The 23847-nt window shown below is 51.0% G+C and overlaps 1 protein-coding gene across 6 annotated transcripts in view; it reads left to right on the top strand.

The window, feature by feature from the left end:
* EFR3B (EFR3 homolog B) overlaps positions 1-23847 on the top strand; it is a 91161-nt gene that overhangs the window by 51189 nt on the left and 16125 nt on the right. For 2 of the 6 annotated variants that reach the window (XM_049695848.1, XM_049695850.1), the window contains 11 exons: positions 11402-11523; positions 15838-15987; positions 16121-16234; positions 17187-17321; positions 17976-18054; positions 18803-18938; positions 19218-19379; positions 20116-20227; positions 20610-20661; positions 22841-23013; positions 23537-23612. In XM_049695848.1, coding sequence (XP_049551805.1) covers positions 11402-11523; positions 15838-15987; positions 16121-16234; positions 17187-17321; positions 17976-18054; positions 18803-18938; positions 19218-19379; positions 20116-20227; positions 20610-20661; positions 22841-23013; positions 23537-23612 — 1311 coding nt within the window. Of the gene's footprint in view, positions 1-11401; positions 11524-15552; positions 15706-15837; positions 15988-16120; positions 16235-17186; positions 17322-17975; positions 18055-18802; positions 18939-19217; positions 19380-20115; positions 20228-20609; positions 20662-22840; positions 23014-23536; positions 23613-23847 lie in introns of those variants that run through there. The other 4 variants (XM_049695847.1, XM_049695846.1, XM_049695851.1 and 1 more) reach the window with 4 other exon arrangements.

Genomic DNA, 23847 nt, shown 5'->3' with positions numbered 1-23847 from the left:
TCCAGAGGGTATCTCCCCAGGGGTCGGCGGGGGAGACATAGAAGCATGTGGCTGTCAGCGCTAGCGTTCCCTACAGCACATCCTGGCCCAGGGTAGGCATTTTGTTAGCTACAGGCTTGAAAATTCAGAATCCTGCCAATTCCTAGATTCCCCATCACAGTGAATCACAGTATTAGCAAGAAAGCAGTTGACTAATGATTACCGTACTGCAGACAATGGAGATTATGTAAGGAGAGGTGATGATAAGAAAGTTGAGTCAGATAATTGCAATAGATTCAGAGTTCAGCTTCAGAGGCAGGCTTTGCTGGCGGTGTCCCTCAACCAGATGCTCTTTCCAGCTCTCTAAGCCTGGGACCTCCTCTCTCTTTCTTTCTTCATCCTTAATGGATCTTTATCCAGCTTGTACTTGACCATCCCAAGGATTGAAGCTACGGTAAAACTTGTCAGCAAAAAGTCTGGTTTTGCTAATACCATTCCTGCACATCATATGCAGTAAAGTATAATTTTTTAAATTGAAGTGTTGCTTTCAGGTCTTTAATGAGAATATCTGAACTTGGGATGACAGTGAGAGACCAGGAAAGTCAGGGGATGAGGGGGAGCCAGAGCCAGCTAAGCTCAATTATTTGCTTAGGGATTGGCTTCTGCATACCTGCCTTATTGCCTGAGAGGTCCAAATGTGTGTCTCAGGGACAGGGCAATGACCATGTGCCCTGACTTTCTGAGGTCACTCTGTGAGGATAAGCTGAAAATATTAAATCTGAGAATACCAAGGTCCTTCACATAAACAATCTCATATATTAGCCTAGTGTAAATAATAAAATTATTATGAAGGATCACGGATTTAAAGTTTGTACTTTCAGCCCTCCCTCACAACATATATAAAAATGAACTCAAAGTAGATTAAAGACCTAAATGTAAGAGCTAAACCTGTAGATTAGAAGAAATACAGGGGTGTATCTTTATGATCTTGAATTTGGAAATGGATTCTTAGATATGACAATAAAAACAAAAGGAGCAAAAGAAAATATAGATGATTTGACTTCTTCAAAATTAAAAACTTTTGTGCATCACAGGACACTGTCAGGAAAGTGAAAAGACAACCACCAAATGGGAGAAAATATTTACAAGTTGTATATCTGATAAAGGGTCCAGTAAGCAGAATATATGAAAAACTCTTACAGCTCAACAGCAAAAAGAAAACGCAATTAAAGTGGGCAAAGGACTTGAATAGACATTCAAGGAGAAGATACACAAATGGCCAACAAGCACATGAAATGATGCTCAGCGTCACTAATCGTTAAGGAAATGCAAGTCAAAAAAAACCCACAGTGAGATACCTCTTCACACCCACCAGGATGGCTATATTTTTAAAAATCCTATAAAATGACATGTTGGTGAGGATGTGTAGAAATTGGAACCCTTGTGCGTTGCTAGCGGAGATGTAAAATGGTATAGACACTGCGGAAAACAGTTTAGTGGTTCCTCCGAAAGTTAAACATATAGAATTACCATATGACTCAGCAGTTCTCTCTAGGTAGATACCAAAAAGAACGGAAAATGGATACTCAAATAAATACTTGTACACCAACGTTCATAGCAGCACTGCTCAGAATAGCCAAAAGGTGGAAACAACCCAGAAGGTCATACGTTATATTTCCGTTTAGCTAAGATAGCCAGCATTAGTGAGTCCATAAAGACAGAAAGCAGATTAGTGTTTGCCAGGGTCTGGGAGGGAGAGGAACGGAAAGTGACCCATTAATGACCAAGAGGTGGGTTTCCTTTGGGGGTTTGCTTTAGTTGCAAAACATTGTGAATGTATTGAATGCCACTGAATTGTGCACTGTAAAAGGGTTCATTTTATGTTTTGTGAACTTTACCTGAGTTTTTAAAAATTGCTCTTTCGGGCTTCCCTGGTGGCGCAGTGGTTGAGAGTCCGCCTGCTGATGCGGGGGACGCGGGTTCATGCCCCGGTCCGGGAAGATCCCACATGCCGCGGAGCGGTTGGGCCCGTGAGCCATGGCCGCTGAGCCTGCGCGTCCGGAGACTGTGCTCCGCGACGGGAGAGGCCACAGCAGTGAGAGGCCCGTGTACCGCAAAAAAAATAAATAAATAAAAAATATTTGGTCCAAATAAAAATTTCCCTAATAGTCCTCACACTGTCTTGTATTGCTGTCTTTCCCATCAGGATTCAGTAAAGATCATGTGTTTACTTTGTTTTCTGTGTCCCTTATGTCTCTTAACCAGTCCCAACCCCTCTCCTGCCCCTCTTTGTTTTTCATGATATTGCCCAGGTCACCACTTTGCAGAATGCCCCACAGTCTGGGTTTGTCTGATTATTTCCTTGTGGTGTCCTTCGTTTTGCTCTCCTGTCTCTTATACTTCCTGCAGACTAGAATTAGACTTGAAGGTTTGACTGGCTGCGGTTAAATACTTTGAGGCCTAACACTTCACGGGGAGTGCTGGGTCCTGCACTGAGCATCCCAAAAGGACCCCAAGTGTCTGGTGCCCCACTTTCATGGATGCTAAGTGCCATCCCAGGTTAGGGTAGTGACAGCTGGCTCTCTCCATTGTAAAAGGACTTTTTTGTCTTTGCAGTTAGAAAGCTGTGGAAACCACGCAAATAACCCATTCCTCACTCATTTTTCAGCTGATGTTTCTATCTCTGGTGGCATTTCTCCCCGTTGATTGCACCTTCTTCACACTCCCTTGACCTCCTGGCCCTGTCATCCCAGCTCTTCCCACCTGGCCCACCCTTCTGCATTTCTATGGTGGGCTAAATAATGGTCCCCCAAGTATGTCCACATCCTAATGCCTGTAACCTGTGAATGTTACCTTACATGACAAAAGGGACTTTGAAGATATGATTAAGTTAAGGATCTTGAGATAAGGAGATTATCCTGGGTTATCCAGGTGGACCCCATGTACTCACAGAGACCTTTATAAGAGGGAAGCGGGAGGATCAGAGTCAGACAGAAGATGAGAGACAGAGAGGAAGAGATTTGAAGATGCTCCTCTGATGGCCATGAAGATGGAGGAAGGGGGCCAGGAGCCAAAGGATGTAGGTGGCTTCTGGAAGCTAGAAAGGCCAAGGAAATAGATGCTTCTCTGGAAGCGTCCAGAAGGAATGCAACCCTGCAGACCCATTTTAGACTTCTGATCTCCAGAACTGCAAGGTAATACATTTGTGTTGTTTTAGGCCACTAAATTGTGGAGATTTATTACGGCAGCAATAGGAAACTAACAGAGTTTCCTTCATTGATTCTCTTTCTCCATGTCCCCATGAAATGTCTGTGGTCTCCAAGGTTGCTGCTCTGTCCTCTTCTCACTCTATATGCTGCCTCTGGACAATTTTATCAACTCTTGTGGTTGCAACTAGTCATCTATAGACTAGAAATTCTCTCATCTTCCACACCACGACAGAAATCAGCACTGCTGGAGACCAGCAGCCTAGAAGTGGGTTCCATGAAGGGAGGTCAGGGCAGAACTGTGATGCCAGTGGAAGAGCTCAGGTCACGGGGGTCAGCGCCAGCAAATGATGGGGATCTTAGAGCAGAGGCAGCCAGTGCTTCCCTGGGTCCGCGCTTCCCAAGTGCAGGCCTTGGAGGCTGGCTAGCACGTGGGACTACTTGGGACCAGAGGGATCACCTTCCCGGGCAGCAAGACTGAGCTTTCCCAGGAGTTTTTAAAACCACAGTCAGTTTTGCAAAGAATCTTGAAGGAGGAAGGATGTAATATGTGTAGACAGGGGAGGATGCCCTAGGTCTAGGGAATCACTACACCCAGGTTGGCAGGCGATTTGCAGGGCACGATCATGTCACAGTAGGACTGTTCCTCTGGCTTTAGTGAAAACTGCTTCCGGGAGTTGCTATAAACAAGAGCAGTTGGGAGAACAGGGTAGGGGGTGTTAAAGTCAAAACCATGTGTCTTTTCCAGCTAGGGTTCATCTTAGTGCAACAGAACAACCATTCCCATTTTTCCTTATGTAGGTTAACACAGCGAAAAGGCCTGCAGTCCTACCATGAAAGAGTTAGGGTTCTCTCTATGCCCAGTATTTTATTTTTTGGCCGTGCTTAGCGGCACGTGGGATCTTAGCTCCCCAACCAGGTATCGAACCCGTGGCCCCTGCAGTGGCAGCGTGGAGTCTTAACCACTGGACCACCAGGGAATCCCTATGCCCAGTATTTTACAGTGTGGTTCTATTGTTGACAGGGAGTTGGGTTCAGAATGCCCATCTACAGAAGAGAGAAAGGCTGACTTCTGCTTGGAGAGACTTGGCTAGCGCTGAAGTGAGGCCGACCAGCTCAGCTTCTTCTCCAGACCCAGGGAGAGCTGGTTTTGCAATGTCAATATTTGGAGGTTGCTTTCTCTCTATTGACCCAGCCCCTTAGTAACTCTTAGTTTTCACACAACCGTGTCGCCTTCCTGCTTGTGCCAGAGGGTTGGGAATCTCCTCCAGCAAACTTGGCTGAAGAGCTGAAACTTTGGTCTTGGAAGGGTCACCCTAGTGGTGCCCTTGGCCTTTGAAGTGTCACATCTTCACAGTCTCCAGTTTGTTGCTATGGAGACCTTCCTCATCATTGCAATATCTTAAAAAAATAAAACCAAAAAAACCCAACTTTATTATTTCACAGTCTTGTGCATTAGGCAAGTAGCATTTTAACAAAAGCCATTTGTAAGGTATGACCTAACAATGGTAGGGGTGAAGTAGCCAGGAAGTTCCTGCTGTATCAAGTGTTTAAAACATTAGTGAGTCACACAGGTAAATGGGCCCAGTGGAAACGTATGGAGTGTTGGCAGCAAGCCAGAAATCCACTGGGGGAAAAATGAGGTGATAACTGTTAACTCTGATGGGCTGGTCATACCAAACCTATGAGGCAGCTGCTCTTGCTGGCCCCATTGTACAGATGGGGTGACCGAAGCATGGGGAGCTTAAGAAACGTGCCTCCTATCAGCCTCCTACTAAGTGGGAGGTGGGATTCAGAAATGCATTCTGGTTCCAAACCCCTTCTCATAATCATAACACTGTTCTGCCTCTAATAGGAGGGATGAAGGCTCTACTTTATTTTATTTTATTTTATTTTATTTTTTTGCGGTACGCGGGCCTCTCGCTGTTGTGGCCTCTCCCGTTGTGGAGCACAGGCTCCGGACGCGCAGGCCCAGCGGCCATGGCTCACGGGCCCAGCCGCTCCGCGGCATGTGGGATCTTCCCGGACCGGGGCATGGAGCGGCTAGGCCCGTGTCCCCTGTATCGGCAGGCGGACTCTCAACCGCTGCGCCACCAGGGAAGCCCCGAAGGCTCTATTTTAAACCCTAGAGTCTCAACCCCATCTCAGCCAGGTTTGGGCATGTTTCCCAAGTGGACTCCTACAGTGGGTGTGGTCCCATGACCAGGTCCCCTGGATTTGATCCTCTGAACCACAATTACCAAAGTTTCCATCTTGGCCTCCTCCTGTCAGCCCTGGAGGACTCAGGAGCAGCTTGAGGTGGGCTCCCTCGGAGCTGCCCCCATGGGGATACTGCAGGCCAGCGTTCCCTGACCAGGTCATCTGGGCAGGTCATCTGTGCTGTCGTAGTTTCAGACTCAGGGAAGGGAAGCTCCTCCTGACAAGCTATCAAACCAAGGGTTCCCAAGGATGCTCAGAGCTCCTGGTACCAAATGTTGCCTCTTTTATTAGCCCTGGTGCCACCCATAATGTAATAAACGGGGTTCAGTCCCTCTGGATGGCATCGAGTGCAGCCTCATCACCAGATCTCGTAACAGAGCAAGAGTCCTGGAGAGCGAGGCAATGGCCTGGCTGGTCGACAGCCTGAGCCTGGAGGCTGCAGCCTCCCGGGCCTCAGAGATGGACCCCTTGGTTCAACCCCAGGCCACCCCAGTTCAAAGGAGGTGGCCATCTCTCCAGCCTTGACTGGCCTCCGTTACCAAGGACAGGAGGAGGCCAAAATATATTGCTTAAGCTTTCTTCCTCCTAGCCTGCCTCGGATCATTTCCACAGCTACTGGTCCAGCTTTCCAGTAAAAGAACAAAGGACGTGGGGTCTGTAGATGCCCTGCCCCAGAATCTCCAGGGTAGGAGTTGGTGGGGCAGGGGGGGGTTGTTCCGAATGCAGATGCCTAGGTCCTACCCACAGAGAGTCTTGTTCAACAGGCCTGGGGTGGCTCAAAAGTCTACATTGTCAGCAAGCTCCCCAGGTCATTCTGATACACAGTAAAATTTAAAAACCACTGGTGGAGGGCAGAGAGCCTCAAAGTATCAGAATTCCCAAATTTGAGCCCCAGCTCCACTTGTCACGAGCCGGTTGACCTGAAATAATTCAGTCGCTCCCTTAGAGCTCCAGTTTCCTCATCTTCACGATGGGAGCAATATCGCTCCTATTAAACTCGCTGGTTTGCCAAAAATTACGTCAGGTAATGGATGTTTCAGTAGGCTGGAAAATGGTCCCCCAAAAGATGTCCACGTGCCAATCCCTGGAACCTGCGAATGTCACCTGATACGGAAACAGGGTCTCTGCGGATGTGACCAAGTTAAGGATCTTGGGATGGAGAGATTATCCTGGATTATCCGGGTCGGCCCTAAATGCAATCACAAGGGTCTTAGAAGAGAGAAGCAGGGGGAGGTTGGACACAAAGGAGGAAACAATGTGCAGACGGAAGCAGAGACTGGAGGCATGCAGCCCTGGGAAACTAACATGATGCCTGAGCTGCAAGTGCCTTAGAAATATTTAATGTTGTCATTTCTCGGCATATAGGCGTTAACTCCTTCTTTCCCAGAGTGCTGCCATCCACACGTGGCGTTAGAGATGGGGCACGGGGCCTGGTGTGGGTCCTCCGGACACAAACTCCCGTGTCTATAAATAGCTTCTTCAAGGAATATTTTGAAGGCTCCCAACGGAACAAAGTATGAGTCAAAACAAAGCAAACATGCTTCACAATAACCATATTCGAAATTGTTTTTCTGGTGGAGCGGAGCGGCAGGCGCGTGGAGAGTGGAGTGCTGTCTGTGAAGCAGCGTCTTGAATGTATTTGTACGTTGCCCCGCAAACGCTTGTTCCACGACTGTGCGGTGCTGAATCCTGCCGGACCGTAAAAAGTTTAAGCCTCTTAGAACTAGGAACCTCACTTACAGTAAGCCTTGAATTCACTCAGCTCCTGTTATCCCAGGAACTCAGGGAGCTTTTCTTAATTATCTCCACCTCATTCACGTTCCTAGGAGGTGATCTATGCATTTTAAAGAGATGAAAACAAATGCTTGGCCACATCTTCCCGGTTTTGCTGTGCCGGCTGCCCAGAGCTCCCATCGAGCCCCACCTCCTTGTCTCTCGGTGCTGGGCTCTGTCCCATCCTATTGCACTAACTGACCTTCGGTTCCTGAAGGGTGCTTCAGGGGGCTTGGCCCTCATCTTCCAACTTCCCTGCCTTCTGCCACCGTCCTCAACTCCCACCCTCGGGCACCAGTTCATTGGGGTGGCTGTTAACTCATTTCCTTCTTTCCATATTCACACCTGCCCCCAGCATCCTGCATGGTCACCTGCATGGTTCACGCTGCCCATCTGAGCTCCTCCTCTGTGAATGCCTGGCTGGAAAGGACAAGGGTCACACTGCACCAGAGCCGAGGACCGGAGTTGATGAGCAGACCATGAAAGGCCCCTATCACCATGCTCACTGCAGCGCAGAGTCCTGAGCGTTCCTCCGGGCAGGCTCTGCATACATCCCTCGTTTAACCCTGGTGACATCCTGTGGCATAGGCCCCATCACCCCCATTTTTCAGATGAGGAAACAGTGGCTCAGAAGTTAAACGATGTCCACAGGCACACAGGTGACAAGAAGCAGAGTGAGGACACGGCTGTCTGACTGTGGGCCCGGCAGATGTAGGCGAGTATAGTCCACTTAAATAGAGCACCATCATGTTAAAATCGAAAATTGAGAAGGAGACTCAAAACTAAGTTTCCAGGGAAGACGACTCTAGAAGAGTAAAAATCTGGGGATGCAGAGAGTCACGAGAGAAAAGAGTGAGGGAATTTTCCAGTGAGCTTAGCAGCTGTGGCTGGCCCAGCTAGCGGAGATTCAGGAGTGACTGCTGGGCCGGCCTAAAAAAAAGTCTCTGTAGTTCTAGGAAAGGAATCCCCATGCGTGTTTGCTACCCTGCGTTACCTCTGTGGCTATCACAGAATGTTCCATTTTTTAAAAATTGGGGCGTCCCTGGTGGTGCAGTGGTTCATGGGTTCGAGCCCTGGTCTGGGAAGATCCCACATGCCGCGGAGCAACTAAGCCCGTGTGCCACAACTACTGAGCCTGCACTCTAGAGCCTGTGAGCCACAACTACTGAGCCCGTGTGCCGCAACTACTGAAGCCTGCGTGCTGCAACTGCTGAAGCCCACATGCCGCAACTACTGAGCCTGCGCTCGAGAGCCCGTGAGCCACAACTACTGAGCCTGTATGCCGCAACTACTGAAGCCCCCGCACCTAGAGCCCGTGCTCCGCAACAAGAGGAGCCACTGCAATGAGAACCCCACGTACTACAACTAAGAGTAGCCCCCACTCACCGCAACTAGAGAAAGCCTGCATGCAGCAACGAAGACCCAATGCAGCCAATATAAATAAATAAAATTAATTAATTAAAAGAAATTGATTGTAATCTCCACTTTAACCTTGCAGCCAGGGCGTCGTAGTCGAAATCTTCAGCAGCCTGTACGGTGCGGAAAACAGTCAGAGCAGACTGGGCGTGAACAGGGCTCCGGCCATGCCACCTGACGCGCCACCAGTCCTCGAGGTTCCACGGCACTGGAGGAAGGGGAAAGTCAAGGTTGAAAGTGAAGAGGCTTGGGAATTCCCTGGCGGGCCAGTGGTTAGGACTCCGTGCTTTCACTGCCGAGGATGGGGGTTCGATCGCTGCTCAGGGAAGTAGGATCCTGCAAGCCACGTGGCACAGCCAAAAAAAAAAAAAAAAGTGAAGAGGCTTGATGTCACGTCCACAGAGATCAGGAATCGTTCCGTGAAGTATCAGCGTGGGGAGGGGGGCCAGAGGGAAGGGAGGCCGCCAGGTTGCCTGTCAGGGATCCTGCTGCGTTTCTCAAGCGTGAGCCTCAGACCATCTAACAGGTGAATCTCCTCCAGTGCTGACTCAGCACGTCTGGGGCTTGTGGCAGATATCTGCATGGTCACGGAGACCCCTCGACTCTGTTGTACCGCAGTGTTTGGAAACCAGTGGCCTCACTCCTGCAGCCCTCTTAAAAATGCCAGACTAAGGTCCCCTCTGGCGGCTTCTTCATCCTCTGTTTGTTCTCCCTGACAATATCCATCACCCTCGCCTCCCCAGAGCAACTCTCCTGGGTCATTTGGCCTGAGGCGCTAGAGGAAGCCAGGAGCAGGAACAGAGCTGGAGGTTTTCTGGGCAGAGCTCTGTTGGAGAGGCTCGTGCTTGAGACCTGGGTTTCTCCTGCAGGACCCTGGGCAATTATGTAACATTTGTGGGTCTCAGTCTCTCTGTAAAATGAGAATAATAATATTTCTCTAACTTAGAGTCATTTTAAGAAACAACAGAGCTGATGTATGTCAAATGCTTAGGGCAGTACCTGATGCACATATGTTCTAAACATCGTTGCTATTAGCCCATAAACTCCTACACCAGTGACCATGAAGTCTGATTATTCATGCTCCTGACATACATTTGGGTTTACACAGTCACTATATTGGGGACAAAGTCTTTGACTGTTTCTCCTTTATTACTGGCCTCTTTTCTTTTTCAGTCTTGTTTTGATTATTCTGAAATGCATGCACTCTCGCATACACATAGTCTTATCTTAAGCTGCCTCATCATATTGGAAGTAGATATAGCATCGATAAAAAAATAAAGAAATGTAGTGAACGAAGACTGGGCTGCTTATTTCACACATGGGAACACCAAGACAGAAGTCAAATGTCCCACTCAAAGGTCACCCACCAGTTAGAGGTAGATCTGGCGGTTAGAACCGCATAGCTGCATGACCCTCCCAGTGGATGGACCAAGCCAGGCTTTGGCCGTGGGGAGTGCAGCCTGGGAACATCCTGTTGGTGGTTAAGAGCAGCAGTGCACCCAAATTTAGTTTCAGCCTCGGTATCAGCCTAAGTCTGTGTTCTAGCCCGTGGGGCTTAGGAAGATCACGTAGCCAAAGGCCAGCTCTACCGTTGTTTCTGGAACTCCTGAACTTGGGTCTAATCAATGATCTTGTGATCACATGGATTACCACTATGCCTCTTCTGCATAACCCCATCAATGATGCAAGCAATGTCATTTGGGTTTATTGCTAATATCAGAATACTTCCACATATATGTGTGCATTTTAGATGTAACTTAGAAGGGAAGATCTCCTTATCTGCTTTGCATGTTGAGGTTTTATGATTCAGCAGAAAATAAATGCATATTTATTATTGCAAGAACAGAACACTGTAATAACAAGGATGTTTGTGGAAGTTGCTAATTTTCATCCCCAAAAAATTTATGAACAACTTTTAAGTAGTTAAATGGGGAAACAGGTTGACAGTTGATACTGAATATTATGAGTGTGCTGATGAGATAATTTTAGGAATAACAGTATGTCCTCTTTGAACCAACGAAGGTTTGTAAAAATTATATAATAATACAAGGCAGAATAGTGGAGGATGTAGTCTAAGTTTAGTCCGTTTAGAGTTGTTTGTGGTATTAAATTCATAACATTAAACAACATAACCTATAAAAATTATATTTAACTTTTAGTCATTTAACTCCACTCAGTCTGTGATTCCTGCTTCTCTGAGAGACTCATTTGAAATCAAGTCCCTATTTAGAGCTGCAAATGTGCGGCCTGGTGATGACAGAAGGAATCTAGCGGCTGAGAATGCTGAGCAAGGCTTAATGAACCGAAATTGCAAACGTTAAACGTGTACTCAAAATTTTAACAATAAAACGTAATTACAGTTTTAAATCAAATTTCAGCGCTGTCCTGGTTTCCCAGAATGCATTCCTGGGTGGTGCTCTGTGCTGTGGCCTTGGCTTTTGCTTAGTTTCCAGCGTTATTCCTCACAGCCTTTCAGCCTGTATGTTTGGGGCAGCTCTGGATGTACATGGGAGGAGGAACTTAAGTGACTGAGCCCCCTTCTCTTTCTCTTCTCTTCCATCCTCTGCTCACCCAGCAGGGGAGGGCTGAGAAGGGCCAGGGGTTCTGCTCTGTTGTGTAGAAAGGAAAGGAGAACTCAGAAACTCAGATTTCCCGAGTGTGCTCTGGGAGGTGGACTATAGCCAGATCCTGAGATGCATGGTTCCTAAGATGTGTTTTCTTGTGGCTTTACTATGGCAAAGGGCCTGGGGGATGCCAGGTCCCCGAGCCCAAAGGCGAGGAGCATGGCGGGTCACCTCACGATGCATTTCCCCTCTCCCCCGACACAGTTTGTGAAGTTTGCCAACATAGAGGAGGACACCCCATCCTACCATCGGAGCTACGATTTCTTCGTGTCTCGCTTCAGTGAAATGTGCCACTCTGGCCATGAAGACTTGGAGATCAAGACTAAGTGAGTATAAGGGAAGTTGAGGAGGCTGTGCCTCTAACGGCAGAGGCATTGATGGTCCTGCAGAGCTCCCAGCCCGGATTGCGTGTCTGATTTCACTGGCGTTTACCGAGGCTCTGATGTTGCTGGTGGGGAAGGGGCACCTGGCGGGACTTAGGTGGATGCGTGGGCAGAGCTAGGCTCCCAGCACATGCTTTCTAAAGGAACAGCCTCTGGGGACAGAAAACAGGGTGGGATGTAAGGTGACGGTCCTCTGAGCCCAATTTGAGAGCCAGTGACACACACATGTACACACCTGTGCTCTCTTTTGTTCATAAGTACATGCCTTTATACACCCTAGAAACACTCCCACTCACCACTCTCCATCAAAATATACACCCACAAATAAAAAGCCGAAGTCCTCACACTGGCTGATCCCTGCTGTCCTCCTGAGTTTATCTCCTCCACTCTTCCCCTCCTCATTCCCCTTCGGCCACACAGGCCTCCGTGCTGCCTTGGAAACACACCAGGGACATTCCTGCCACAGGGCCTTTGCACGGTCTGTTCCTCTGCCTGGGAGGCTTCCTCTGTGGAGCTGTACAGCTCACTCCTTCACCTCCTTCAAGGCTTTGCTCAAGTGTCCCCTTGTCAACAACGCCTTCCCCTGATGCTCGCCTTCTCCCTCACCCTGCTCTGTTTTTATTTCCCCATAGCACTCATCCCCTTCAAACATGTTCCATAATGTACATATGTTTCTCATTCATTGTCTGTCTCTCCCCACTAGAATGTAAGCTCTGTGTGGACGGGAGTCATTGTTTTGTTCTCTGACGCATCCCAAGTGCTAAGACAGTGCCTGGAGAGCAGCAGGCACTCACGACATACTTGTTGAGTAAGTGAATGAAGGAATGCTTTTCAGATCAACATCTTGAATTACAGAACACACTTTTACACACACATACTCACACTCACAAAAATACTTAACTTACAGAAATACATTCCTCGACATAGAAATTAAACCCCTCAATGAAATCACAAAGAAATTCACACAAATATATGCTGATACCGATAGATAAAGGATGAGAAGTAAACCACTGCCTACAAAGAGTGCTTATCAACCTGGGGAGGCGAAATGAAACACAGGAAAAGGAGGAGGAAGGAGGGAAAAGGGCTGAGCTGTCCTTACCAGGCAAAGCTGCAGGAGGCGGAGAAGGAAGGGGCTGGGGGCTGAGGCTGGGTGGCCAACATGCCCACGGGAGACTGGGTCTCCATGGCTTTGTTCCAGAGCTCAGCCCATGGCTTCTTCCTGCATCACGTCAGCACTGCAGCGGGCCCGAGTGCACATGATACACAATGGCACGGTCCAGGAGCCCTGTGTGCCCCGAAACCACAGCTTCCTCACTACGGCTGCTGGTCTGGGTTGGAGAAACAGGACGTGAACCCCTCCATCCCCCAGGCTGCCTGTTCCCAAAGCTCCCAAGCTGTGGAACGGCTCCAGGGCAGGACCCTGTGTGACTGATGGCAGTGTCCCTGCTCCCCAGTCTCGCCTGGACCAGCCAGGGGCTCCCTGGGGCTGTGCTGCTGCAGTGCCTCAGTGGGGCCAGTGGGGGTCACGGGAGGAAGGAACCCCTGTCTCCCCAACGCTGGTTCCCTCAGCAGCTACCTCGCTCCAGAACGGCTGTGAAGAGGCAGAAGGGGCTGGAGCAGGTGGGGTGTGTCCAGAAGCAGGTGATGGGGAAGGGGGGGGACTGTGACCAGGTGTGGCTGGAACAGGTGCTGACCGCAGGTAGAGCCAAGCTCCAGGAGGGGAGGGGACACTCCATGCTGCTCTACACACACTCATACACGTACAACCGCACACACACACTCCACAGCAGGGGAGGAGGCACAGAAGCAGACATGGTCGCACCGTGTCCTGATGGTGTGGGGAGCGACTGGAGGTCAGGAGAAGGGTGCTGAGGTTTGCTTCTGGCCACCGGGCAGTGCCATCAGCACCCACAGCCTGGCACCTGCCGCCCATGGAAGCAAGGCTGCCGGGTGAGGGGAGTTTCTCCCTTTGTGTTGTCTCCCATCCCTAACCTCCCTGCACCCCTTCTCCCTGAGCTCTCCCCCTGGTCCTTCGCGGCCTTTGCAGAGCTCAGAGCTCCTTTCCAAGAACTACCCTTGGGTCTCATGAATAGGGGTGTGTGTGTGTGTGTGTGTGTGTGTGTGTGTGTGTGTGTGTGTGTGTAGTCCCCTTGGGTTCAGAGACTTCCCAGTCCCTTGCACGTGGGCAGGCCTCCACTGAGCCCATTATAAGGAACAGTAAGAGGCTGCTTCTCCCCCAGGCCTGATCAGTCAGCTCTGGGCATCATGGAATGAAATGTGTACCTATGTGGAAGGGATTCTGGGGAGATTGAAAGAGTGAAGAAAAATTAATTGAGTCACACGTAAGGAAGCCCTGGGTAGAAAAATTTCCATCCCCTGGGCCTGGTTTCCTGCCAGCCAGGCTCTCTTGGGTGGGACATGAGTCCAGCATGTCTGGGATTTATTTCTGTAGTGCACTAGGGAGCACCTTTAACCTGGAGCCAGGAATAGTTAGCAGAATTGTATTACAGTTACTTCGTCCTCGAGTCCGGACAACCTCAGCTCAGGGTGCTGACCTGGCTCAGGATTAGAGGAGCTAAGTGTTTGCCCGGGAAATCCTTGTCCATTGCCAGCAGCCCTAATGGTCCTGGGCCAGGGGATGACGGTGCATTAGGCATCTCTCACCACCCAGTTATGGTCTCCGCGTAAAGCTCAGGGTAGCGCCGTGGTAACAGCACTTAAAACTGAAGCTGAAATGACAAATGGCAACTAAATATTTAGAAAAACTGCTCAACTCCAATAATCATCAAAAGGATACGAAGTGAAATCGCTACAAGATATGAGGATTTTTCTGAGCCACAAAATTAGAGCAGATGTTTAGAATGAGATCCCTAGTGCTGAGGCAGGCACAGTGAGGATGGTATTCTCCTGCAGCTTGTGCAGTGGGCGTGGGGGGAATCTGGCAGAACTGGGAGCCTTTCATTCCTTACCTTTCGATTCAGTCATTCTACTCATGGCAATGATTTGGAAGGTAGTAAAGTACTTTGTACAGCAATGTCCATTGTAGCATTATTACAGAAGCAGATTTAGAAACAACTTAAATGACCAATAGGCGACTAGTTCAGAAAGTTCTGATAACAGTGTAGCACATAACCATTCAGCATGTTTGTGAGTTAATGATGTAGGGAAATGCTTGTGATAGAATGCTATAGGTGAAAAAAGCCAATACGAATTACATGTGCAGCAGGTTCTTGATCCTCTTATATATTATACACAGAAGAAAGGAAAGACACCAAAATGCCAAGATAATTATCTTTGAGCGGCGATGGCATGGGAAATCATCTTTACACTTTTCTATAATTAGCATGTATTATGTTATAATCAGGAAAAAAAAAAAAAGGTTTGGTTAAAAAAAGGAACTTCAGGTTGAAATAAATGGCCACTAAAGAGGGCCGCCTCCTGCAGGGCTGTGCTGATCCCTGAGTCAGCAGAGTGGGAACTGGGGATGTGCAAAAGGGGTCCCCTCTGTGCTTTCTCAGCCAGCTTAGTCCCAGCCAAGACCTCTTTGTGCCTGAGAGCCTGTGCCTCCCCCTCCAGATGCCCTCCCCCTCCAGATGCCCTCCCCCTCCAGATCCCCTCCCCCTCCAGATCCCCTCCCCCTCCAGATGTCCTCCCCCTCCAGATCCCCTCCCCCTCCAGATGCCCTCCCCCTCCAGATCCCCTCCCCCTCCAGATGCCCTCCCCCTCCAGATGCCCTCCCCTCCAGATGCCCTCCCCCTCCAGATGCCCTCCCCCTCCAGATCCCCTCCCCCTCCAGATCACCCCCCTCCAGATCCCTCCCCCTCCAGATCCCTCCCCCTCCAGATCCCCTCCCCCTGTAAGTTGCTCACAGCCCTGGTTTCTGCCTCGTCCGTTCTTGGCAGCACTTTGAGCTCTTATATCTTGGGCTCAAACTGGAGAAAACCCAGCTGGGTACTAAAGAGCCTGGAGAAGCTGGGCACCCTAGGGATGAAGCCCGGGTGGTACGGGGCAAGGGCTGTCTGGGAATCTCCAAGACAAGCCAGAAGACGTGGCCTTCGTGCTCACATCCACCAGCACAAGAAGGCGGCCAGCCAGGAGGCCAAGTCACATGAAGAGTAGAAGGTGGGCTCTGTTCTGCCTTTTAAGGGACGAGTGCATCCCTAATCCCCTTGCTGTGCTCCTCTCCTTGTCACAGAAGCTGGACTTGTCAGGGCTTGCAGACTTCATGGCCCCATGTCTCCCTTTTCCTTACAGAATCCGAATGTCAGGTATCAAAGGTCTACAAGGGGTGGTGAGGAAGACCGTGAATGATGAACTGCAGGCCAATATCTGGGACCCACAGCACATGGACAAGATCGTCCCATCCCTGCTTTTCAATCTGCAACACGTGGAGGAGGCGGAGAGGTGAGCAGGAGACGGGGGAGCTTGCACGCGGCCCTGCAGCCCTCCCAGGGCACTTGGCAACCACACGGCTGGGTTGGTTGGTAAAACCCAGCCCCAAAGTCAGGGCTCTTGGCTTTTGTGGCTTGTTCTGCAGTGAGTCCAAAGCTGCTTCCCTAGGAGCCTTGGCTCTGGCCTTCTACCAGCCTGCTGTACCCCTTAAGGTCTGCATTCCTGAAGGAGAAACAGTAATGGTGCTGGGCTCCCTGGGGTAAGTGTGTACTGAACACAAAGAACCAAGAGTCGGGTTCCCTTGGTCTTTCTAGAAGCAGCAGGCCAAGGAGGTTTTTAAATGCCTTTCATGGTTCCAGGTGCTGAGGAGGACCTTTCTTCTCTCTCACTTCCTAGTGGTGTTCCAGTCCCTTAGAAATGCCCACTTGACCAGCCAGCAGCCACTTGACACGAGTTACCGATACTGAGTTTTAATCTGGGAACCCCTGGAAAGGATTCATCCTGTCCCTGCCCCTCACTCTTCCCCTCTGTGAAGTGGGATGGAGGGAGAGTTTCACGGTGCTGTCCACGTCGCCTGGGCATGACGCCGATTGAAGATATCGTGGGTTCCCCACTTTCTGTCAGTTGAGCCTGCGCTGCTAGAGCCGGTTGGGAAATTTAGTGTGCCCTCTGGTGGTTGTTCCTGGAATAGCATCTCACTGACAAGCTCCCTGGTGGTCTCAGGTGGAGGTGGGTGGGTACCACTGAGTCGCACCTAACTAAGCCAACGCCCGTGCCTTTCCTTTTTCCCCTCCTTCCTCTCTCCCCTTCTCTTCTGCTTTCTCCAACTCTGTCGGCCTCCCTCTCTTCTTATCTCATCTGTCGTTCCTTCCAAAGCCTTGGGGGCATGGAGACACTCGTGGTCTGCGCCTCCCCAGGCCCATGGTGCTCAGGGCATCTATCCTTCCCGCAGAGGCACATCAGGCCTATCCCTAGGATGTCCAGAAAAAGAACTTTATCCCTCCTCCCACAATCTTCCTCCACTGTGGGCTTCCTTACCCCCATTTAACTTCTGACAGCCTCAACACCTCCCCTGTGACCTAGTGCAGCCCACGTCAAATTCCTGCTTGTCCTACTGGGACCATTTGCGTGAGGGAAGCACAGAAGGCCTGCACAAAGCGACGCCCAGCTGTGCATTCCATCCCTCACCCGTGGGCTGTGTGTTTCCACAGCCGGTCCCCCTCCCCCCTCCAAGCACCAGAGAAGGAGAAGGAGAACCCTGCGGAGCTGGCTGAGAGGTGCCTTCGGGAACTGCTGGGCCGGGCTGCCTTTGGCAACATCAAAAACGCCATCAAGCCTGTTCTCGTGTGAGTGTTCCCCTTCCCCACCCACCCGCCTTCAGCTTTGAACAGTTTCAGGTCCGGCACCTCCTTGCTGACTCGGGAGGAGGGAAGGAGGTGTTAATAGTTGTGGTGCTTCGGCCAAGTGGGTCCCTTCTCTGTGCCCATGTTCCCCGCACTGTGGCATCAAAAGCTACCACATGGTGGGCTTCCCTGGTGGCGCAGTGGTTGAGGGTCCGCCTGCGAATGCAGGGGACACGGGTTCGTGCCCCGGTGCGGGAAGATCCCACATGCCGCGGAGCAACTAGGCCCGTGAGCCATGGCCGCTGAGCCTGCGCGTCCGGAGCCTGTGCTCCGCAACGGGAGAGGCCACAACAGTGACAGGCCCGCGTACCGCAAAAAAAAAAAAAAAAGCTACCACATGGTGACCGAGCACAGTTTTGGGGAGAGGAGTTGGGAGGAGGAAGGTGCCCGGCTTCATTCCTGAGCCCACAGCTACGGAACCCTGTTCGTTGACTTCTCGTACTTCCCTTCTCTCACCTACATCTGAAAGCCCTTGCTACTTACCTGGGAGCTTCGAGAGGGGCTGGGTCTCTCGGGGTGTGACTTTCTCCCACCAAGCTTCTCCCTCCTAACATCACTTGCGTTTCATAGTTACTCTCCATATTTTCTCCCTCACAGCCATCTGGATAACCATTCTCTTTGGGAACCCAAGGTGTTCGCCATCCGTTGCTTTAAAATCATCATGTACTCAATTCAGGTACGGCAGCTCCCCTGGTCCAGCCTGTCCCTCTGGCCAAGGTCGCGCCTCTCGGAGCGGAACGGTGCACGCCTGGAGAAAACCAGCTGTCCTCTGTGACTTCTCCTAAGCCCCTAGTTGTCTAAACCCGCGCTGCTTAACCTAGTCGTGGAGAAGGACTAGTTTAATTTCCAATTTGTCACAGACCCATACTTTATAAAACACAAAAAGAATTGTTAGAAAAAACAAACGACAACCTCATGCAAAATACAGGCCCACAGACCATAATTGGCTGCCATGGCTTCTGTCAAATTGCTTACTCAACACTTACTCTCAATTTCCATACTTAGCTCAATGTAAATGGGCATCAGACAGATCTTGAACTGGCACCAGACCACAGGCCACACTTTGAGCACCACTGGACTAAACCACCTGGCCTCCTGTGGCCCTAATAAGACCTGGGATCTGGGGAGACTGAAAAGGAAGACAGTATCTTAAAATTGACTTTTGACCCATTTGAAGTGAAAGGGCCCAGGAAAAATGTGGACATCCAGGTCTTCATTGGGATTTGACTCAGCTCCTTGTTGGACCGAGGAGGGGGAGGGGCTCAGGAAAAGGACTGGGGTATCCGGGTGCCACCTCTAGTGCCTGCTAGCCTTGGGACCTCCCTTTTGTCCACCCAGCTTTGGGTCCTCGTCGAGGGCTGCCCTGGCTCAGAGGCCATATGGGGGCTGCTATCTGGGGACCAGCACCTCTCCCTCCCCCCCAGCCGCAGCACTCCCACCTGGTTATCCAGCAGCTCCTGAGCCACCTGGATGCCAACAGCCGCAGCGCGGCCACGGTGCGGGCGGGCATCGTGGAGGTCCTGTCGGAAGCTGCTGTCATCGCCGCCACGGGCTCTGTGGGTAAGGGGGATCCCGAGTGGAGTGGAGCCTGGGGACCCCCCCAAGGACAAGGAACTGCCCTTAACCGTAGGCTGCCTCCCCTTCCAGAAGAGGGCAAGGCACGATAGGGAGGTGTCAGAGCCGGCTTTCCTCAGGAGGAGAAATCAGCCGGGGAAGGTAGTGGGCAGAGGAAGCCCCTGGCTGGAAGGGGGCCTGGGCTTGCCCGATAATGTAGGGCAGGGGAGAATAAGGGAGGAGTGCCAGCCCCGGATTTCAGGTCTCCCACCCCGCTGCGCTCAGGGCCCACGGTGCTGGAGATGTTCAACACTCTGCTGAGGCAGCTGCGGCTCAGCATCGACTACGCTTTGACCGGGAGCTACGATGGGGCCATAAGCCTTGGCACCAAGATCATCAAGGAGCACGAAGAGCGCATGTTCCAGGAGGCGGTCATCAAGACCATAGGTGGGCCCGGGGAGGGGCGGGGCCCGGGGCCGGAACCGCGGAGGGAGGGGCAGGCAGGTGGGCAGGCTCCAGGCAGGCGGGCGGGAAGGCGGGGCCCCTTCCGCGAGGATGTTAGTCCAGGGGAGTGTAAGATTGTCATCCACTTAAATCGTGTTATTCACGGACACTGGGGGAAATGGAGTCAGCCCATGGCGCACACAGCTCAGAGTGGCCTGGGCCAGGCCCGAGTTAGATCACAGCACAATCTCCCTGGGTTTCTCAGCCTGAAGTTCAGATCAGAGGCTGAGACAGGCGAACTCTTCCCGCACCCCAGTCCCCATTAGGGCCGCCTGATGCATCCACGTTTGAGCGATTGGAGGGGAGGCGGGAGAAAGAAAGAGAAAAGGAAGGAAAGAGGACAGGGAGAAGGCCATGGATATGAACGTGGATGTGGAAGGGGAGAACCATAAAGCCACCATGTGCGTGTAAGGGCTCATCACTTTCAGAGCCCTCTGGTCCTAGCGCCGCTGGAGCTTCGCCATCCCGGAGACCTTAACCGCAGCCTCTGGAATAACAAGTGAAGGAACGGGAGCCTGGAAGAGTCCTCTGCCGTCATCTAGGTGTCTCCCTCTGGGTCTTAATCGTCTCCCTAGAGAAGCAGCCCGCACTCTTCACAGTAGTTTGTTCAGCTGAAAGTTTGAGCAGAGACTCCAGCAGCTGCCGGCCTCAAACCCTCTCTTCTGTCTTTTCCCTGAAGGCTCCTTTGCCAGCACATTGCCTACTTACCAGCGCTCCGAGGTGATCCTCTTCATCATGAGCAAGGTTCCACTGCCTTCCCTGCATCACCCCATGGAGATGGGGAGGACCGGGTGAGTCTACCATGCCTTCCTCCCCCTTCCTCTCCCAGCCTAAATTCCACCTGACTCCCCGTCCCACGTTTTTGGGCTCTCTCCCTTCTCCACCTCAACTTTCCTGGTTCTGTCCTTACTTGTCTTCTCTCATTCTACTCTCAAATCCCTCAGCAGCCTTTAGTGGGCCTTTGGATCCTACAGTTCCTCAGGCTGTCCCACCAATAACAACCTCCCACCTTGGGGGGAGCCGTTAGTTCCCTGGTCTGGAAGTCACTGTCCTGGGTAACCCAACAAGATAAGCCTCATGGAGAATCTAATCAGGAGAAAGAACTGGGCAGGCAAGTGTGGGGTCTTTGCCTATATCACCATCTTGGTGATCATCTGTGTCTCTGGTCTATAGGGAGAACAGGAACCGGCTGACCCAGATTATGCTGCTGAAATCCCTCCTTCAGGTGAGCCTCTCCTGTCCCCATTCCTGCTCTGCCTCTGTAGGAGGCAGCTCCTTCCAAGGAAACAAGACAAGGCTACTACATACAGTTGTGCAGGTTGCACACTGCACAAACATGCCCAGCCAAAGGGGTGAGTAGGGGGCTGAAATCCAACCTGTGTTCCACTCACTAGCCAGGCTGGGTACCCACAGGGCTGGGTCTTCCAGAGCAGGCAGGATGCCTGTTTCTAACTTTCACAAAGGTACCTTCTCAGCTACTGATGGCCTTGTCACTCAAACATTATCTCTGTATTGAGGTGGATTCTATTGGTTCCTGCCCTTTTTCCCTCCAAGTATCTCCCCAGGTCCCTTCCACCTGTTTCTGCCTTGGTACTTATGACCACCTCAGTCCCCCAGCCACTATCTTTCCCTTTATCCATTAAAAAAATAATAATAGGGCTTCCCTGGTGGTGCAGTGGTTGAGAGTCTGCCTGCCGATGCAGGGGACACGGGTTTGTGCCCCGGTCCGGGAAGATCCCACATGCCGCGGAGCGGCTGGGCCCGTGAGCCATGGCCGCTGAGCCTGCGCGTCCGGAGCCTGTGCTCCGCAACGGGAGAGGCCACAGCAGTGAGAGGCCCGCGAACTGAAAAAAAAAAAAAATAATAATAATAATAATAACCATAATTCTTTTATCTAACTTAATTTTTAATTTTTTTAAAAAATATTTTTGGCCATGCCACGCGGCTTGCAGGATCTTATTTCCCTGACTAGGGATCGAACCCAGGCCCCGGCAGTGAAAGTGCCGAGCCCTAACCACTGGACCGCCAGGGAATTCCCCCCTTTATCAATTTTTTTACATTTGTCTTCTTTCCTTCTTTGCAGCCATCACTGGAGGCTAGATTTATTGTTCTCAAATGCTGTTCCTATGACCAACTTGTTTAACATATAGATTCCCTAGAGATTTTGAGCCATTAGTCTGAGGTCCTGGAATCTGTATTTGTAACAAGAGCCCCAAGGCACAACCCTGGCCTAAACTCTGGACATCTCAGAACTAGATTATTCTATAGTTGCTCCCTCCTCCTCACCTATCATAAATACAACCAGGAAGAATTTTCTAGAAATGTTGTTCTTCACGTGTTGCTCCTTGTTAAAGAGTACATCTCAGTTTCTAATTGATGTGCATCCAGATTTCAAACTTCTCAGACTGAAATTGGAAGGTCCTCAGTCCCCTTTCCCTCCGTAGACCCCCCATGTGACCCCTCGACCCGTCTCTGTTCTAACCCTGCCGCTCTGCACAGCCCCCTCACTCCCGCTCACGCCCTCCCTCCCCTCTCTCCAGCCCACACCTTTCATGTCACACTATTTTTATAAAGGTTTTTTGTGCTGACACTGCCCACATCTGGTACCTCCTTTGTCTATGCACTCCTGCCATTTCTTTGCTGAGTTTACCGTCATTAATTTGTACCCTGCGTCTTACCAAGGTGACAGTTTGGGGCACACTCAAATACATCCCCCTTCAGTGAACATTGACGTTTACTACTGATGCCACCAGGCTTTACCAGAGCCTCAAGGGCCTGCTGAATCATCAAAGGCATTGTTTTGCAATATGGACTTAACAGTAAATCTGGTTTGCTGCTTTTAACTACTTTGACACCATCATGGGTGAGGTGTCTCTGTACGCCTGCTGGCTTTAATCAGAAGACCCTCATTATGGCCGTGCTAGAAGAGATGTAAGCAAATGCTGTGTGTGCTCTTGGCTGTTGCCATGTCCGTGGGTTCTAATTCCTCAGCCCAGCTGTAAGTTCTTCCGCTGTCTCTCCTTCCTTGTGACTGTTCGTGCTTCTAATGAAGCGTGTTCATGGTGAATGTTCGCCATTTGTGCCCTAATGGGCTGAAACATTAGGTTCAGAGGCTCCCTGGCTTTTGCTCTCTTCTAGGGCTCATCCTTTGCTTGCTTTTAGTAACTTAATGTCCCTGCATGATGTCCCCATCCACTTAGCTAAGCTGAGCTGGGCGGGTTGCCTAGGTAGATGTTGGAGGGTTCCCAAAAGCTGCCTAAGGTGGAGGACGGGGAAACTGGGCTGGGAGATGTTTCGAGAGGATGGATGCTTCAGACCCAAATTCTGCCAACTGCCCCTCAGTCTCCTCACTGCTGCCAGGAGGGCCGGCTTTCGTAAGCACGTGATCCTGGGCTCCCTTGCAGGTATCCACCGGCTTCCAGTGCAACAACATGATGTCAGCTCTGCCCAGCAACTTCCTTGACCGCCTTCTCTCCACCGCCCTCATGGAGGACGCAGAGATCCGTCTCTTCGTTCTAGAGATTCTCATCAGTTTCATTGATCGTCATGGCAACCGTCACAAGTTCTCCACCATCAGGTGAACTTGGGGTCTCCCCTCTATTTGGTGTGTGATGGGGGAGGAGACTCTCATTAGGACCTCACACTCAGGTGAGAAGACGATTCAGACCCTCAGTGGGAACCCCCCCAGGGAGCTAATCACGGACATGGACCCTGGGGTCCTACAAGGGAAGGAGAGACTGAAGGGGCATTTGTGCCTGGTGGAGCAAGGGAGGGAGATTTGGGAGGTAAAGAGCAGGTACCCACGGGAGCTCTCAGGTGGGGAGGAAAGAAGGGGATGCAGGGTTATCAGTTGAGACTGGGGGGCTGAAAGGGAGGAAGGAAAGGGAGGAAGAGGGTAATCTGGATCAGTATTTAAGAAAAAAGAGACAGGAGCTTGAGAACTTGGGAGAAAGTGGAGATCAGGCTAAGAACCAGGGCAGGAGGACACAGGGAGGCATTGGAACAACTAACAACACTGGGATAGAGCCCAGCGATACCATGTGAGCTCTGCCGGCCTCGCGCAAGGGCTGACTGAGGTGGCCCCTCACGTCCCCTCCCAGTACCCTCAGCGACATCTCTGTCCTGAAGCTGAAAGTGGACAAGTGCTCCCGGCAGGACACCATCTTCATGAAGAAGGTTAGCAAGCGTGACCTCAAGACACAGTGAACCCCGGGTGGGTCAGGCCCTGCGGACCCCAGTCTTCCAGCCCCCAAGTCGCCACTGGCCATGCCCCTAGAACCCACTTCCTCCTCTTTGACTATGCTTAGTCCGGATGACCAGCCAACCGCTCTAGGGGATCAAGCCCCCAGGTCATACTTATCACCGAGCCAGAGTGAGGAGCATCCCTTGACTATGTTCTAAAACTGGATTT

The sequence above is a fragment of the Orcinus orca genome, chromosome 13 (assembly GCF_937001465.1).
Source record: "Orcinus orca chromosome 13, mOrcOrc1.1, whole genome shotgun sequence".
Lineage (NCBI taxonomy): Eukaryota > Metazoa > Chordata > Mammalia > Artiodactyla > Delphinidae > Orcinus > Orcinus orca.
Note: the sequence above shows the minus strand (reverse complement) of the source record. Positions and strands in the feature narration are given on the sequence as shown.